General features: G+C 51.2%; 2 protein-coding genes and 1 non-coding gene across 3 annotated transcripts in view; 2 read left to right on the top strand and 1 right to left on the bottom strand.

Moving 5' to 3' along the window:
- The first annotated feature begins 2393 nt into the window (after positions 1-2393).
- LOC138987385 (U6 spliceosomal RNA) lies at positions 2394-2500 on the top strand. Its single transcript, XR_011463860.1, has one exon. It is a non-coding gene; the product is annotated as a U6 spliceosomal RNA (small nuclear RNA).
- A 4362-nt stretch (positions 2501-6862) lies between these two features.
- Positions 6863-9942, top strand: LOC138985554 (acyl-coenzyme A thioesterase 11-like). Its single transcript, XM_070362304.1, has 5 exons — positions 6863-6912; positions 7715-7781; positions 8098-8181; positions 9102-9239; positions 9787-9942. Exons 1-5 carry the CDS (start codon positions 6863-6865, stop codon positions 9940-9942), a joined length of 495 nt encoding a protein of 164 aa, XP_070218405.1.
- The window catches only part of LOC102284079 (protein FAM151A), a 27931-nt gene continuing 23605 nt past the window's right edge, over positions 9791-14116 (bottom strand). The window contains exons 5-8 of the mRNA XM_005905658.3: positions 13188-13412; positions 12163-12302; positions 11148-11291; positions 9791-10756 (exon numbers count right to left, since the gene is read on the bottom strand). Of these exons, the coding sequence (XP_005905720.2) occupies positions 10083-10756; positions 11148-11291; positions 12163-12302; positions 13188-13412 (1183 nt within the window). The 3' untranslated portion in view covers positions 9791-10082. The remainder of the gene's footprint in view (positions 10757-11147; positions 11292-12162; positions 12303-13187; positions 13413-14116) is intronic.

The raw sequence follows: 14116 nt of genomic DNA, 5'->3' as shown, positions 1-14116 counted from the left end.
GACCTCCCAGGCCATTCCACTCAGAACCACCACAGGTCCACCTAGACCCAGCTTCTCTTTCCTGGGTTACTTCAATTACCCACACCCTTACTTGAAAACTGTCTTTTCCGTGCCAAGTCAAAAGACACAACCAAGCCAAAGATCCAGAGGAGGATTTATTACTTTCCCAAAGCAACGTCTCCAGGAACAGCAAAATAGGAGCAGTTGTACATGTGTGTTTATGAAGGGGCTTGAGCAGAGGAGAATTCCCCATAGAATTGAGGCAAAAGATGATGGAGTCCAAGTTTTAGTTGACTGAAATCATGAAGCTCAGGAAAGGTCAACATCCCATCCTCCGCCTGGGTGGAAGCCTTAGTTCTGGCAGAACTCCCTGTCAGATTGTTTACACATACCCCTTGAGGAAGAACTAGGACTCTGTTTTATCTGAACTATTGTTTCTTGAGGGCTTTCCCTTTGTTCTTACACTCCCTTACTTCCCGTAAGATTGTTGATTACTGAGACCTGTTCAAGGGCAAGCACTGTGGCCACTTTATTTAAGGAAGTATAAAGTATGAAGTGAAAGTCGCTAGTCCTGTCTGACTCTATATAGTCCATGGAATTCTCCAGGCCAGAATACTGGTACAGATTCCCTTCTCCAGGGGATCTTCCCAACCCAGGGCTCGAACCCAGGTCTCTCATATTGCAGGTGAGCCACCAAGGAAGCCCAAGAATATTGGAGTGGGTAGCCTATCCCTTCTTCAGCAGATCTTCCTCACTCAGGAATGGAAGAGGGGTCTCCTGCTTTGCAGGTGGATTCTTTACCAGCTGAGCTACCAGGGAAGCCCATTTTATTTTAAGTAGCAAGGCAACCAACATACTCAGTTCTCAAGCTTCTGCCCCCACCCCGCCAAAATCAACTGATGTTCACAACTGTCATTGTACATTTATAATAAACCACTGAAAATACTTAGTTTCAAAGAGAAAAGTGGTTACTGAGTCCTAAGAATGCAGCATTGAAATGATTTCCTATACTTAGTAGCCTCATTTCTGTGAAAATTGCCTGCTGTTGTTTCATATCCTTGAGCTTTGTGGATTCACATTATCCTGCAATCCCTTTCTAGAGTGACTGTGCAGGAGGCAGGATCTATAACTAAAGGACATCCATTTCACTTTTACCGAGTACCTATTCTGTGCCATTTACTGTGTTAGATGTCGAGGACAGAGACACCAATGTGCCACAGCTGCTGCCCTAATTGGATCATGCTGCTGCTAAGTCACTTCAGTCGTGTCTGACTCTGTGTGACCCCATAGACGGCAGCCCACCAGGCTCCGCCATCCCTGGGATTCTCCAGGCAAGAACACTGGAGTGGGTTGCCATTTCCTTCTCCAATGCATGAAAGTGAAAAGTGAAAGTGAAGTCGCTCAGTCGTGTCCGACCCTCAGCGACCCCATGGACTGCAGCCCACCAGTCTCCTCCGTCCATGGGATTTTCCAGGCAAGAGTACTGGAGTGGGGTGGCACTGCCTTCTCCTAATTGGATCATACATTGTTTTTAAAACCCAAAACCAGGAAAATAGTAATATATACATACTCCAGATTTTGAAAAAAAATCAAAGCTAGTAAAAAAGAAAAGAAAAAAAATATTTTCCTTCTGAGAAAGTTATTATTAAAGTTGTGATGTATATTGTTATACATTTTTTCTATGCATACATAAAAAACAACCTTCAAAAAGAATTGTCTTGTGATATTGCTCTGTACCACATCCCAACATTTATTGTATTTGTTAGGTTTTAAAGTAGTATAATCTGGCCTGTGGAATATTTATATTTGCCTGTTTAAAAAAACGGTTGGGTTTCCTCTGCTTGTGGGGGACAGCATATCTAAATGCATAGGCTCTGGGCGCCTGTCCTCCCTTCTAGCCCTGACACTCACTAGCTGTGTGACCTGGGGCAGTCACTTCACCTTTCGGTCCCTCAGTTTCCTCACTTATTACCTTGTAGGGTTGTCATGAGGGTTAAATGACAAAACACATGTAAATCATTTGTGACAGTACCTGGTACCTACCAAATGCTTGATAAAGATGATGTGTTGTTGTTCATGTATGTATATAATTTATAAAACATGAGTTTGTAATCTGCTTTTCCCTCACATACATAATATGAGCATTTCCCCATATGATTGCAATTTTCCCTTTTAATAGATGCATAAAATCTCAATCAATGGCTGTTTCCCTAGTTTATGGAACCATTACCTTCCATGTTGGATACCTGGATTGTTTACAGTCTTTTACTAATAAGCAAATGCTCCAATGAGCCTCTCTGGCCATATTCCTGATGATGTTCTAGGCCTGATTCTCAGAAGTAGAATTGCACATTTTTAAGGCTTCTGGAATCTGCTGTTAAGATTTCATTCCCATGCTCGCTTCGGCAGCACATATACTAAAATTGGAACGATACAGAGAAGATTAGCATGGCCCCTGCGCAAGAATGACATGCAAATTCGTGAAGCGTTCCAAATTAAAAAAAAAAAGATTTCATTCCCTAAGATTTACATCAGTGTGGAGCTGCATGGTTGGGTGGGGTTTCCACTGGGGGAGAGGAAAGAGCAAGTGGCATTCCAGATAACCGGCAGGATGACCCAAGGCTCAGAAGGAGGGAGCACAGGACATCCTAGGGGAACTGGGGGAAGGCTGTTAAGTCATGAGGTTTGAGTGAGCCTGTGGTGGGGCAATAAGGCTGCAGGGTGGAAAAAGCCATCTTTGATTCACTGGTGATGGCAGGCTGTGGTGTAGCATGAATCAGGAAAAGGTTAACAGAAGTAGGGAACCCAGCGAAGAAGCTCTTGTTAGAAGCCAGACAAGGGACTTCCCTGGTGGTCCAGTGGTTGCGAATCCACCTCCCAGTGCAGGGGACAGAGGTTTGATTCCTGGTGTGGGTACTAAACTCCCACATGCCGTGGGGCAAGTACACCTGCGTGCCACAACTAGAGAAAGCCCACATGCTGCAAAGTAAAAAAAAAAAAAAAACAGTGAGAGAAGAGGAGATCTGAATTAGGTGTGAGGAAAGGGGAGGATCTGTGCGTATTTTCATCAAGAATCTTTTGGACCTGGAAACTGACACCACGTGGAGGAAGGAGGAGAGGGAGGGAGGAGTCAGAGGCTTTGCTGGAAGGTTTCAGCCTGTCTCTTGGAGAATCAGGGACCACTGATAGAAATAAGAAAGCTGGGAGGAGGAACGTGTTTTGTGGGAAGAAGATTCAAGTAAGACGTGATGAGTCACGTCAGGTATGTAGATGATGAACCAGTTGGGGCAGGAAGCCCAGGGATGGGGCTATGTTAGTCTCAGCCCAGGGTGTCCGCAGATCCACTCCTGGCTCTTCCCTGGCCCTGCACTGAGTTCAACCCTGCCCCCTTGTCTGCCTTCCAGCTGCGTCAAGCAATGGGAAGCACTGGCCGGATGGAGTAAGAGGTTGGGAGAGGCAGTGTATTTTGTCATCTCTTTTCCTCTGCTTCAGGGAATGTGTCTAGCAATGAATGGCTCCTACTCCCACTCTGGTATCCCTGCCTTCCGCCCATTTGGCTCCTCACTATCATCATGAAACTGTTTTCTTTTTTTACACTTTTTTTTGGCTGCAAGGCATGCAAGATTCGCTTCTGACCAGGAATTGAACCTGTGTCCCCTGCAATGGAAGCGTCTTAACCACTGGACTGCCAGGGAAGTCCCTGCTTCCTCTGTTTCAAACGAGGCTTCCCTGCTGGCTTAGATGGTAAAAAATCTGTTTGCAATGCAGGAGACCCGGGTCAATCCCTGCATTGGGGAGAAATACTTAGTGTGGTTTCTTGCTTTCCACCTTGGACCCTGACTTATTCAGGAGCCATGTGCATGGATACCATAATTGAAGCGAGGAGTATAGACAAGATCCCAAGTGAGAGAGGGGAGACCCAAGCCCAGAATCCCAGGGGACACAGATGTAAGGAGGTTTTTTTTTTTTTTTTTTTAAGAGGGGGTAGGGAATGGGGACACAGAAAACAACACAAGAGAAAAAGAATCTGGGTCAGGGAGAGAACCAGCAGAGTGAAGTGCTCCAGAGATCAAGGAAGGAGGATTCCTAAGTTTGAGCATCATAAAGCAGATGCTCTAGGGAAGGCAGAGAATGAAGATCGAGGACAAGACTTTCAACTCAGCCATGTCATCAGAGGCAGAACCCCAGTGGAGAGGAGGTGGCAGAGAACAGATTAAGTGTTAAAGAACAGGGCAAGAGTGAGGTTTGGGAGGACAAAGTGAGAGTAAAACATTTCTTCAGGAAATACTTACTGAAGTATTGAAATACTTGCCAAGTATATTTGGTACCACGTATGGGCCAGGCCTCAGGTACCTGGTGTGCAAAGATACATAAGATGTGGTCTCTGTTCTTAAAGCATTCTCAGTGCAGAGAGGGAAACAAGTTTCCAGAGATTTATAGCACACTATAATACAGTTCTGATCTATGCTGCAAGAGCAGAGAGAAAGTCCTGAGCTGTGGGGAGGGGCCCAAGGAGGACTTCCTAGAGAAGGTACCACTGGTTTTTGACAGATAAGTAGGAGTCATGCAGATGGAATGGGGATGAAAAGGAGGAAGAAAGCACCCTGGATGGAAGCAACAGCCTGAGAAAAGGCAAAAAGGTAAGAAACGTTACTGTGAGTTTGGGGGAACCACTGTGTTGCTAAAGCAGAAACTGTGTAGGAGATGAGACTGGGAAATGATTCCAGTGGAATAATGAGCCAGATATGTCAATGGGAGCCAGAGGCAGTGGGAGATTCACTCTGATGTGCTAAAACAGAATAACAGACACCCTGGAATCCCACATGCAGTGACAATATTTTCAAGAATGAGGATAAAATAGTTTTTTTGTAAACAAGATCTGAGTATCACTAATAAATTATTTTCTAAAAATGTTATTTGTTCATTTTATTTTTGGCTGCGCTGGGTCTTCGTTGCTGCACTAGGATTTCTCTAGTTGCAGCGAGTGGGGGCTATTCTGTTGCAGCGCACAGGCGGCTCTTCTCTCGTCACTGAGCAGGGGCTCCACGGGCTTCAGGAGTTGCAGCTCCGGGGCTCAGCAGGTGTGCTTCCCAGGCTCTAGAGTGCAGGCTCAGTAGCTGGTGTGCAGAGGTTTAGTTGCTCCACAGCATGCAGGATATTCCTGGACCAAGGATCGAACCCAAGTCCCCTGTATTGGCAGGCAGACTCTCAACCACAGGAAGCCCCATCACTAATAAATTCTTATTGAGGAATTTATGAAGGCTATTCTTCAGGCAGAAGGAAATTGATCCCAGATGGAAGGTCTGTGATTGAATTTAAAAAATGATCACTATTGAATCAAACTTGGGTCCACTCGCCCCCTTGTGTGCAGTAAAGCCAATCTCCTGACACTGGGTTGCGGTGAAGGAAAGTGCAGCATCTATTACCCGGCACCGAGCAAGGACTTTAGGCAGTTAGTGCTTAAAAGACCCAAACTCCCCAATGGCTTTAGGGAAAGGATTTTAAACACAGGGTTAGGGAGGGAGGGAATGAGGGAGGTTGTGGGGTGTGTGATCAGCTGGTAGACTCTTCTGATAGGTTGATGGTGAGGTAGTTGGGTTCCAAGTGGACTGGGGTCTACACACTTGTGGACAGCACACAGTTAACTTCTTCCACCTGGTGGAGCTTTCATTCTCTGCAAAACAGCTAAAAGGACATGGCTCAGGATATTATTATAGCCCTTGAGGAGGAACAAAAGGTCCATGACTTTGTTTAATGGCTAAACTTATTTTGTCTTGTTTGACTGTTTTCCTTTGCTTCTGCCTTTTCTCACTTCTCTGATTAAATTTATTCTTTGGAACTTGAGGAAGGCCTAGGAGGCTAAAGTTTTCCTATAAACAAGAGCCAAGTGGAGGCAAAGGAGGAGGTGGTTCTGTCCTGGGAAGGCCCCATAGTGTCCTGCTCAGTTACTTGATCAGATAAAATATTCATTTGTGAGACAGTTAAATCAAAACAAAAACTGATTGCATGAAACAATGATATCTAATGTTGTTGTTGCTGAGTTGATACGTCATGTCTGACTCTTTAGAAAGAAAGAAAAGAAAGTGAAGTCGCTCAGTCCTGTCTGATTCTTTGCGACCCCATGGACTGTAAGCTACCAGACTCCTCCATCCATGGGATTTTCCAGGCAAGAGTACTGGAATGGGTTGCCATATCCTCCTCCAGGGGATCTTCCAAACCCAGGGATTGAACCCAGGTCTGCCGCATTGCAGGCAGATGTTTTACCATCTGAGCCACGAGGGAAGCCCGTCTGACTCTTTGGGACCCCATAAACTGCATCGTATCAGGCTCCTTCATCCTTCACTATATCCCTGAGTTTTCTCAATTCATGTCCATTGAGTCGGAGGTGCTAACTCACCATCTCATCCTCTATCGTCCCCTTCTCCTCTTGCCTTCAATTGTTCCCAGCATCAGATCTCAGATGAGTCGGCTCCACCGATCAGATGGCCAAAGTATTGCCACGGCCCAGGTTCAGTCCCTGGTTGGGAACTGAAATCCCACGAGCTGCATGGCGCTGCCAAAATAAAGTAAAAAGGGGGTAGTGCTAGTGCCATCCACAGAGGGTTGTCACGAGGCTTGGTGGAAGTCTGGCACGGGAAACTCTTCAGAAGCGTGCCTGCCCATAGCAAGTCCCCTTTGGAGGAGGAAGCAGGTTTAGTGAGGGCGGGTGGTGTTCCCAAAGTCACTCATGGGTGTGAGGGGAAGCTGGGGCTGGGCCTCAGTGACCGGGCACTGCGCTGTCCAGGCTGCCCCTGTGAGACTGAAGTCCGCTTTAGGACTGCAGGGAGGGTCTCCTTGGGCCCTTTGGGGAAGGAGGGCAATAATGGGGGCTGGGCAAACTGGCTGTGCCAGGAAGAAGATCCGTCTGGACAGGCAAGTGGAGGCCAGGTGGTGGGAAGGGACACGGCTTCAGTTCTGTCTCAACTCCCTGTCTGCTCCCTGCCCCTGGGAACTCACCTGTCTTTGGAGCTGCCCCTGGGCTGGGTGTTTACATCCAGGCGGTCTCTGGTCTTGGCCTCTTGAAACAGTGGTCTTACTGGCCCCTTGAACAGGTGAGGATGCTGAGTACAGAGGGATTTGGTGTCCACGGGCACACAGACAGGAATGATTCTCAGAATGAAAATTTGAACCCGGGCAGGTGTGGCCTCTTTTACATCTTGAGTCTCTCCCATTGATTCTGATGCCCCTTTTGCAGATGAAGAAGCAAAGGCTCTGAGAGGAGATGAGCAATGGCTTGAGATGCAAATCCAGGTGTGAATGACCACTGTCAAAGCACTTTACAAGCTTGAAAGTGCTGGAAACACACGATGGTTCACCATTTGATATTAATAAGAAAAAGGTGCTTAGGAAGGGTTTACCATACGCCCAGTACTGTTCTTCTGATGACCCCATGAGGGGGCAGCTGTGACTACTGATCCCATTTTACAGATGAGGACACTGAGGCACAAGGGTTCACTCAGGCAAGGGTTACGGGTCTACACCTTTCCCTGCGAGTCCCCACCTCTGAGTGTGCGTGTCCTCAGCTGCTGTCTTCTGTGTGCCCAGCCAGTCTCCCTGGCCAGGTAGGGGTGCCTCCCACCCTGCTGGGCTGAGCACAGGGCCTGGCACCCAGTAAGCCTGCTGAGAAGAGGTGGGCCCCAGAGGGACCAAATCTGTCATCTTCCCTCTCTCCCAGGAAGTACATCGTGTCCTGTAAGCAGGCAGAGATGCCCCTCTCTGTCCCCTGGGATCCTAGCAACCAGGTCAGGCCTTCTGCTCTGTGCAGACAGCCTTCAGACCTGTAGGGGACCCGCAACCCTCCCTTCTTGGAGGAGGCCCAAAGGGGACAGGATACTCTGCCTCAAGGCCAGGCTGGTGAGCCAGGGGCTTTCCCGTGTCCCCCTGCTTGGCAGGAGCGAGCTGAGGTCCCAAGGGGAGGAGGAGTCTGGCCCAGCCGGGCCTCCCTTCCCAAAGCCTGGGGCTCCTTTCTTCACGTGCAGCTTCCTCTCCACACATCAGAGTGGCCCTGGCACGAGCCCCCGAGGAAGGGGAGGGTGAGGCTGCTCTGTGTCTGGGCAGGTGTACCTGAGCTACAACAACGTCTCCTCCCTGAAGATGCTCGTGGCCAAGGACAACTGGGTGCTGTCCTCGGAGAGCAACCAGGTAGCGGACCCCTCCTCCCAGCTTTCCTTTCTCCTTTGAGCAGCCAACCCTCTCGAACCACTCAGGTCAGAGGGGGCTTCCCTAAAAGGCCCTGTGAGAGCCGTGAAACCACCCCAGTTATAGCAGCATGCCCGCCCCCTCTAGGCCTGGCGTGGCTCGGCTGGGGGCTGGGGGTGAGGGTGGCTGAGGAGGGGCTTGAGCTCTGCCACTTCTGCCTGTGTCCTGGGGTGGGTCACCTCCCCACAGTGACATCAGTGGCTGGATGGACGCCTGGCTCTGAGGATCCATTCTGGTTTCGCATTAGTTACTGCTTCTTTATCTTTTTATTTTTAAAAAGAAAATGTTTGATATTTTAAAAAATTGAGGCATAATTTACATACAGTAAAACTTCCCCTTTTTAGTGTGTAATCCTGCTAGTGTGGAAAACACATGAAGTTACATCATCGCGACAGTAATCAAGATACGGAGCATTTCCATAACACCTCCGATTTTTCTGTCTCCTCTGTGATCAAGCCTCTTCCCTCCCAATCCCTGGAAACCACAGACCAGTTTTCCGTGCCCTTCGTTCGGTCTGTTTGAGAATGTCCAGTAAAGGGAGTCGTGCAGCATGTAACCTTTGACGTATTTCCTTAGGCACAGTGCATTCACTTGTGTGAAGGGATGAGTGTGTTGCGTTTCACGTCAAGTACCATTCCATCTGACTAGTGGGCTTATCCATGAAGTCCCTGCTTCTTCAGACACCTTCCTATCCACTTGTGCTGGATCTCCCATTTTTCACGGGGCTGCCACCGAGGCTCAGAGAGGTTGAGTCACTTGTTCACAGACACACAGCAATCAGTGTGGCCCTGACTTCCAGCCTGGGTCCCCAGCATAGTCTGAGGAGGAGACGAGGGAACGAGGCTGCCCTCTGTCCCATGCAGGTCCGCCTGTACACTCTAGAGGAGGACAAGTTCCTCTCCTTCCACATGGAGATGCTGGTGCACGTGGACACAGCCCAGGCCTTCCTGCTGCTCTCTGACCTCCGCCGGAGGCCCGTGTGGGACAAGCACTGCCGGTGGGTGCCGGAGGGCGGGGGTACAGGGGAGTGGGGGTGGGGAAGGAGGCCCCGAGGGGTCTCCCCCCGCTGAGCCATCCCCCACTGCTCTGGGCCCCTGCTTTTAGCTAGGAGTGGGAGATGGGAAGGGAGGCACTGTGGTTATATGTTAGGTGAGTATCTGAGTCATGGGTATTCCAAGCCCTCAGGGAAGGGACTGAGCCTGGAATTGGAGGTGGGGGCCTGGCCCACCTAACTATGTGATGATGGGTAAGCCACCTCCACTCTGTGCCTCAGTCTGGGGACAGCCTCCCAGCTGAGAAGGGAGACACGTGATGAGAGTATAGTGTGTGGTGACAGAGGGAAGCCAGGGTTGTCAGCACCCAGAGAGGAGTCAGGGGAATCCAGCTGGTCATGCCTGCCAGTAACTCAGTCCTGTATGGCCTAGGTGCTGACTGGCATTTGTTGCCTCCCTGGCAGGCAACAAGGCTGCTGCCCCCTGGCCTCATGTCCACTCAGTGCACCTCACCAGGCCACCCCATCCTCCCTGGGTGTGGCTCCCTGTCCTGCAGGTGTCCTACTACAACCAGGCCACCCCGGGCGTCCTCAAGTACGTGACCACCAATGTCACCGGCCTCTCCTCTGAGTTCTACACCACCTTCAAGGCTTGTGAACACTTCCTCTTGGACAACTGGAACGACCTGGCCCCCAGCCTCCAGACCCTCTAAGCATCCTCCCTGGCCACCTCACGTCCACTCCCACTCCATCCTGCCCCAAGGACATGCGTGCAGTGCACTGAGGAAGCAGAGGCATTTATTCCTTCCTGCCTCCCCGTGGGAAGCGGGGGTCCACCAGGCCACCTGGGTGCTCAGTGTGTGCCAACATCCGCCAGCAAGTCTTGGCGGTAGCTCTGGGGTAGCCTGTAGTAGACTCGGGTCTTCTTCACGGCCCTGGCTGCCAGCAGCGCTGCCCGCACAGACGCATAGAGGCCCCGGCCAGGGCTGTGTTCCACCGTGACCGTGGCCCGGGGAGAAGCTTCCAGCAGCCGGGCCACGACTCCAGCGGGGCTCTGGCCCAGAGGCCCAGCCTGCAGCTGGAAGGACACAGGTTGCCAGAGGCCCTGGCAGAGCTCCAGCATGTCTGTGAGCAGCTGTTCCGTGTAGCCACTGCCCAGCACTTCCTCGGGCCAGCCTGGTGCCACTGTCACATGGGGGAACACCTCGGCCACAGCTGTAAGCAACTCCCTGCCAGTCACGTAGCCGGGGACCATGAAACTCCCGTGGGAGACTGTGGCCCCGACCCACACAGGCGTAGACAGGTGGCCAAGGGCAGAGAGGGTGGCCAGCGTGGCCAGGGATGGCCGCAGGGCAGTGGGCTCTGCTATGTGCACGTGGATCCCCCAGCGTCTGGGGTGCGTGGCCAGCTGCTGCAGGCAGGACTCCAGCATCAGGGCATGGCCATCTGGGGTGCGGACGATGGGCACGGGGTCCCCAGCTGCAGGCTTCTGGAGGCCCACGTCCAGCAGGATCATGCCTTCTCGGTCTGGAAGAGGTAGTGGAGGCAACAGTGTCTGGGGTTAGGGTTATCATGGGGTGTCAGAGGCCCTTGCTGAAGTTAAAGGGACAGCAGGAGGTAATGGGGTGTGTTGATTGGATCTGGGCTCCAGGTGGAAGGGCTGCTTTGTGAATGTGCCTGGGGCTCATCCGAATGGCCCAATGAGCCGCTAGCTCAGCTCTGAGGCCTGTGCCCGCCTCTCTTGCAGCACCATGTGACTGAAGCCTCACAAGTTCGAATGCCAGGAGCCCCATACTTTTGACAACACTGCTCCCAAACCTTGCAGCTGCATTGCTATGGTAACAGAGACCTGAGGTAGCTTCCCCGAGGTAACCCTTGCAGTTGAGCTAGGAGCACAGGGGCTGCAGGCAGACCTTACCTGGGAGCTGCACTGTTGCTGTGCTTCCATTGCCCTGGATGTCAGGAACCAGCCACTCCACGCTCAGACCCTCGTCCCCAGGGTGCTGGAGAGCAGGGATCAGGCTGCCTCCGGTGTAGTAGCTTGGCTTCCGTGAGGTATTCACTGTGGGTCAGATTGCCAAGGTGGAGAGGCCACCAGTCACAGAGGCCTTCTGTACACCATGAGTCCTCTCTAAGCCTCACAGCAAAGTTCCAGGGAGCTGGAGTTCCCTGTTGTGTAGATGACGGGTGACTTGCCCAAGGTCCTACAGCCAGTGGGCAGGGTTGCTGGGATTGGAGCCTGATGGAGCCAAGTCAGTCAGGCCCCAAGCTGGTATTCCTCCCCCTCACCTAGATGGCTCCCAGAGCAGGAATGTTGGGTCTGATGGGTCCCCTTGAGATGGCCTGATTGCAGGCTCTCCTCGGTTTGGAGTCAACGGAACAGGGGCTTTGGACAAAGGGACAAGCATCATTGATTAGCAGGTACAGTGGAGGAGCCGTTCTCTGAAATGCTAGAGCAACCCTCAGAGGAACTGTACTGCAAGCAGAAGCATCTGGGGTTTGGAATTTGCTGTTTCCAGTAGGAGCTGTGCCACGTTTAAGCTGAACAACTTTGTATAAATTATATAACTGCTCTGAACCTCAGTTTCTCTATCTGTAAAATGGAATCCCTGCTTCAGGGATCTATGGAGCTTAGTGTTCCATCCCGGAGTCTGGCATACAAGGGATGCTTCAAATGATTCCTTCCTCTTATCTCATGTAGCATTGTCCCTTTCCAATGCTCTGCCCCACCTAGCTCAGTGCTTTTGTCGGCAGACTCCACTCCACCACCTTTTCTTTCCCCTGGAGGAGAAAATGGCAACCCACTCCAGTATTCTTGCCTGGAAAATCCCATGGCCAGAGGAGCCTACAGTCCATGGGATCACAAAGAGTCAGACACAACTGAGCATGCATACATATACACTTTTTCCCACCCTCCGCAGACCCCTCCCTACTGGCGAGCTGCTTGAACTGTGACAGGAAAGGCTCAAAGATGTCATAGTAGACTTGGTGGGTGGCGGTGTTGTCCCGGATGTAGAGGAGGTCATCCACTGACACGGGGTCCGAGGCCGACTGCCACATCGTGAGGGTGTACCTGGGGTCCAGAGAGTCAGCTTAGGGCCTGTCTGCGCCCAGCAGCCCTCAGCCCCTCTCCCATGCTCAGAAGTTAACTTGAGCTGGGGGTGTTGGGCACTACCCGCTTCCTGGGGGCAGAAGAAGCCACAGAGGCCTTGGGTAACTGAGAGCAGAGGCTGAGAAGGAGGAGAGATGGACTGGGTTGCCTCTTCACTTGGAGTGTCTATTTGTGGGTCCTCTCTTAGGAAGGAAAGACAGAAGAGGTGGGCATGGAGCTGGGAGTGGTGGGGGTGGATCAGAGGTCAGGTATGAAGAGGAAAGGCAGTGGCCTCCAGTGGGGAAAGTCCGAGGAAGGTGGTGCTTGGCGGCTGGGGGCAGTACAGAGCCGGGGGGAGGCTGGGCTTCCTCAACCCCACAGAGCTGTTAGGGGCAGAGTCTCTAGGTGAAGTTTGTGCACCCTCGGGGAACAGGTGGTTCCCAGGGGAGGAGGCTGTGGGAGGCAAATTGAGTCTCAATATAAACTCTTATTGGATCTTCCCTGGTGGTCCAGTGGGTAAAACTGTGCCTTCCATTGCAGGGGATGCCTGTTTATCCCTGGTTGGGGAACTAAGATCGCGCATGCTGTGCAGTGTGGTCCAAAATAAACAAACAGATAATAATTATAACAATAAAAAAGCAACACTTTCCAATGGACAGGCTGCTTCAGGTATAGTGACCTGCCTGTCCCAGAGGTGCACAAGCAGAAAGCAGGGACGCTGTGGAAGATGTGAGCACCAGCAGAGGTTGGGCCAGATGGTCATGGAGACCCTTCTGACCATCAGCATCTGGGATCCTGCTGGGGCATCAGGACTGGGAGTGGGTTTGGAGGAAGTGGGGGCTGTGACAGGGGCCTGGGCGTTCTCACCTGTCAGACTGGGCCAGCAGCCAGCTGAAGTGGGGCCAGGCAGCCCTCGCCATGACAGCCAGCACGGGGAAGGTCACCCTCTGGGGCAGTGCTCCCACCAGCTCCTGCATCTTCTCCACCATGGCCCGTGTGTACGTCACATTTGGGAAAAGGGGCAGGTAGAAGGTGGTCCAGCCTGGAGACAGGGTTGCCTCAGGATACTTCTCCTGGACCAAGGCCAGGAACCTGCAGAGAATCAGAGATGCTGGTCTTTTAGAGCCCCTTCCTCATCTCCTGGGTTCTCATCAGAGTGCTAGGAAGAGGCAGGGTCTATTGCATCTAGATATTAGAGCACAGTCCTGAAGAACAGGATGGCTTACGAGGTGCTCAAAGTCCCATGGTAGAGCGTGGGCTTTGGAGCTGGGGAGGCCTGGATTTGAGTCCTGACTTTATGACCTTGGTAAGTTCACCCAACCTCTTTGATTCTTAAAAACGGCATCCTTTCAGGCAGGACAGGGCTTCTCAAACATCCTCATGTGCATGTGGAGATGCAATTCAAAGCCCTGGGTGTGGGATCTGGGCTCTATCAGCTGTGAGGGTCTCTGAACTTTCAGATATTATTTAAAAATTTCATTCAGATTTTGAACTCTTACAAATGTTAATAGGCAAATAATGTTACTCTCTCCCCTTCCCCAGATTATTGAGTAACCTCACTACAAGAAGATCAATCATTTTTTTTATCTTGGGCCACTGACTACAGTTTCAAACTGCTGCTTACTAAATGCTCCTCAGTTTGATACTTGGTAAATATTGGGTGGAAGGATTGTTAGCTGACTGGTTGGAAAGGTGGTTTGATGGATGGATGTGTGGATGGATGAATGGAGATGGACAGTAAAGATCTGGAGGTTAGAGTCAGAAAGACCTGGCTTTGTATGTTTGCTCTGCCAATT

Source organism: Bos mutus, chromosome 3 (assembly GCF_027580195.1).
Source record: "Bos mutus isolate GX-2022 chromosome 3, NWIPB_WYAK_1.1, whole genome shotgun sequence".
Lineage (NCBI taxonomy): Eukaryota > Metazoa > Chordata > Mammalia > Artiodactyla > Bovidae > Bos > Bos mutus.
Note: the sequence above shows the minus strand (reverse complement) of the source record. Positions and strands in the feature narration are given on the sequence as shown.

Excerpts from the sequence above, each read along its gene's own strand:
- LOC138985554 (XM_070362304.1), top strand. The coding sequence starts at position 6,863 with ATGGGGGCTGGGCAAACTGGCTGTGCCAGGAAGAAGATCCGTCTGGAC. Across the intron at positions 6,913-7,714 it reads AAGAAGATCCGTCTGGACAG|GAAGTACATCGTGTCCTGTA; the intron begins GCAAGTGGAGGC and ends CCTCTCTCCCAG. Across the intron at positions 7,782-8,097 it reads CCTGGGATCCTAGCAACCAG|GTGTACCTGAGCTACAACAA; the intron begins GTCAGGCCTTCT and ends GTGTCTGGGCAG.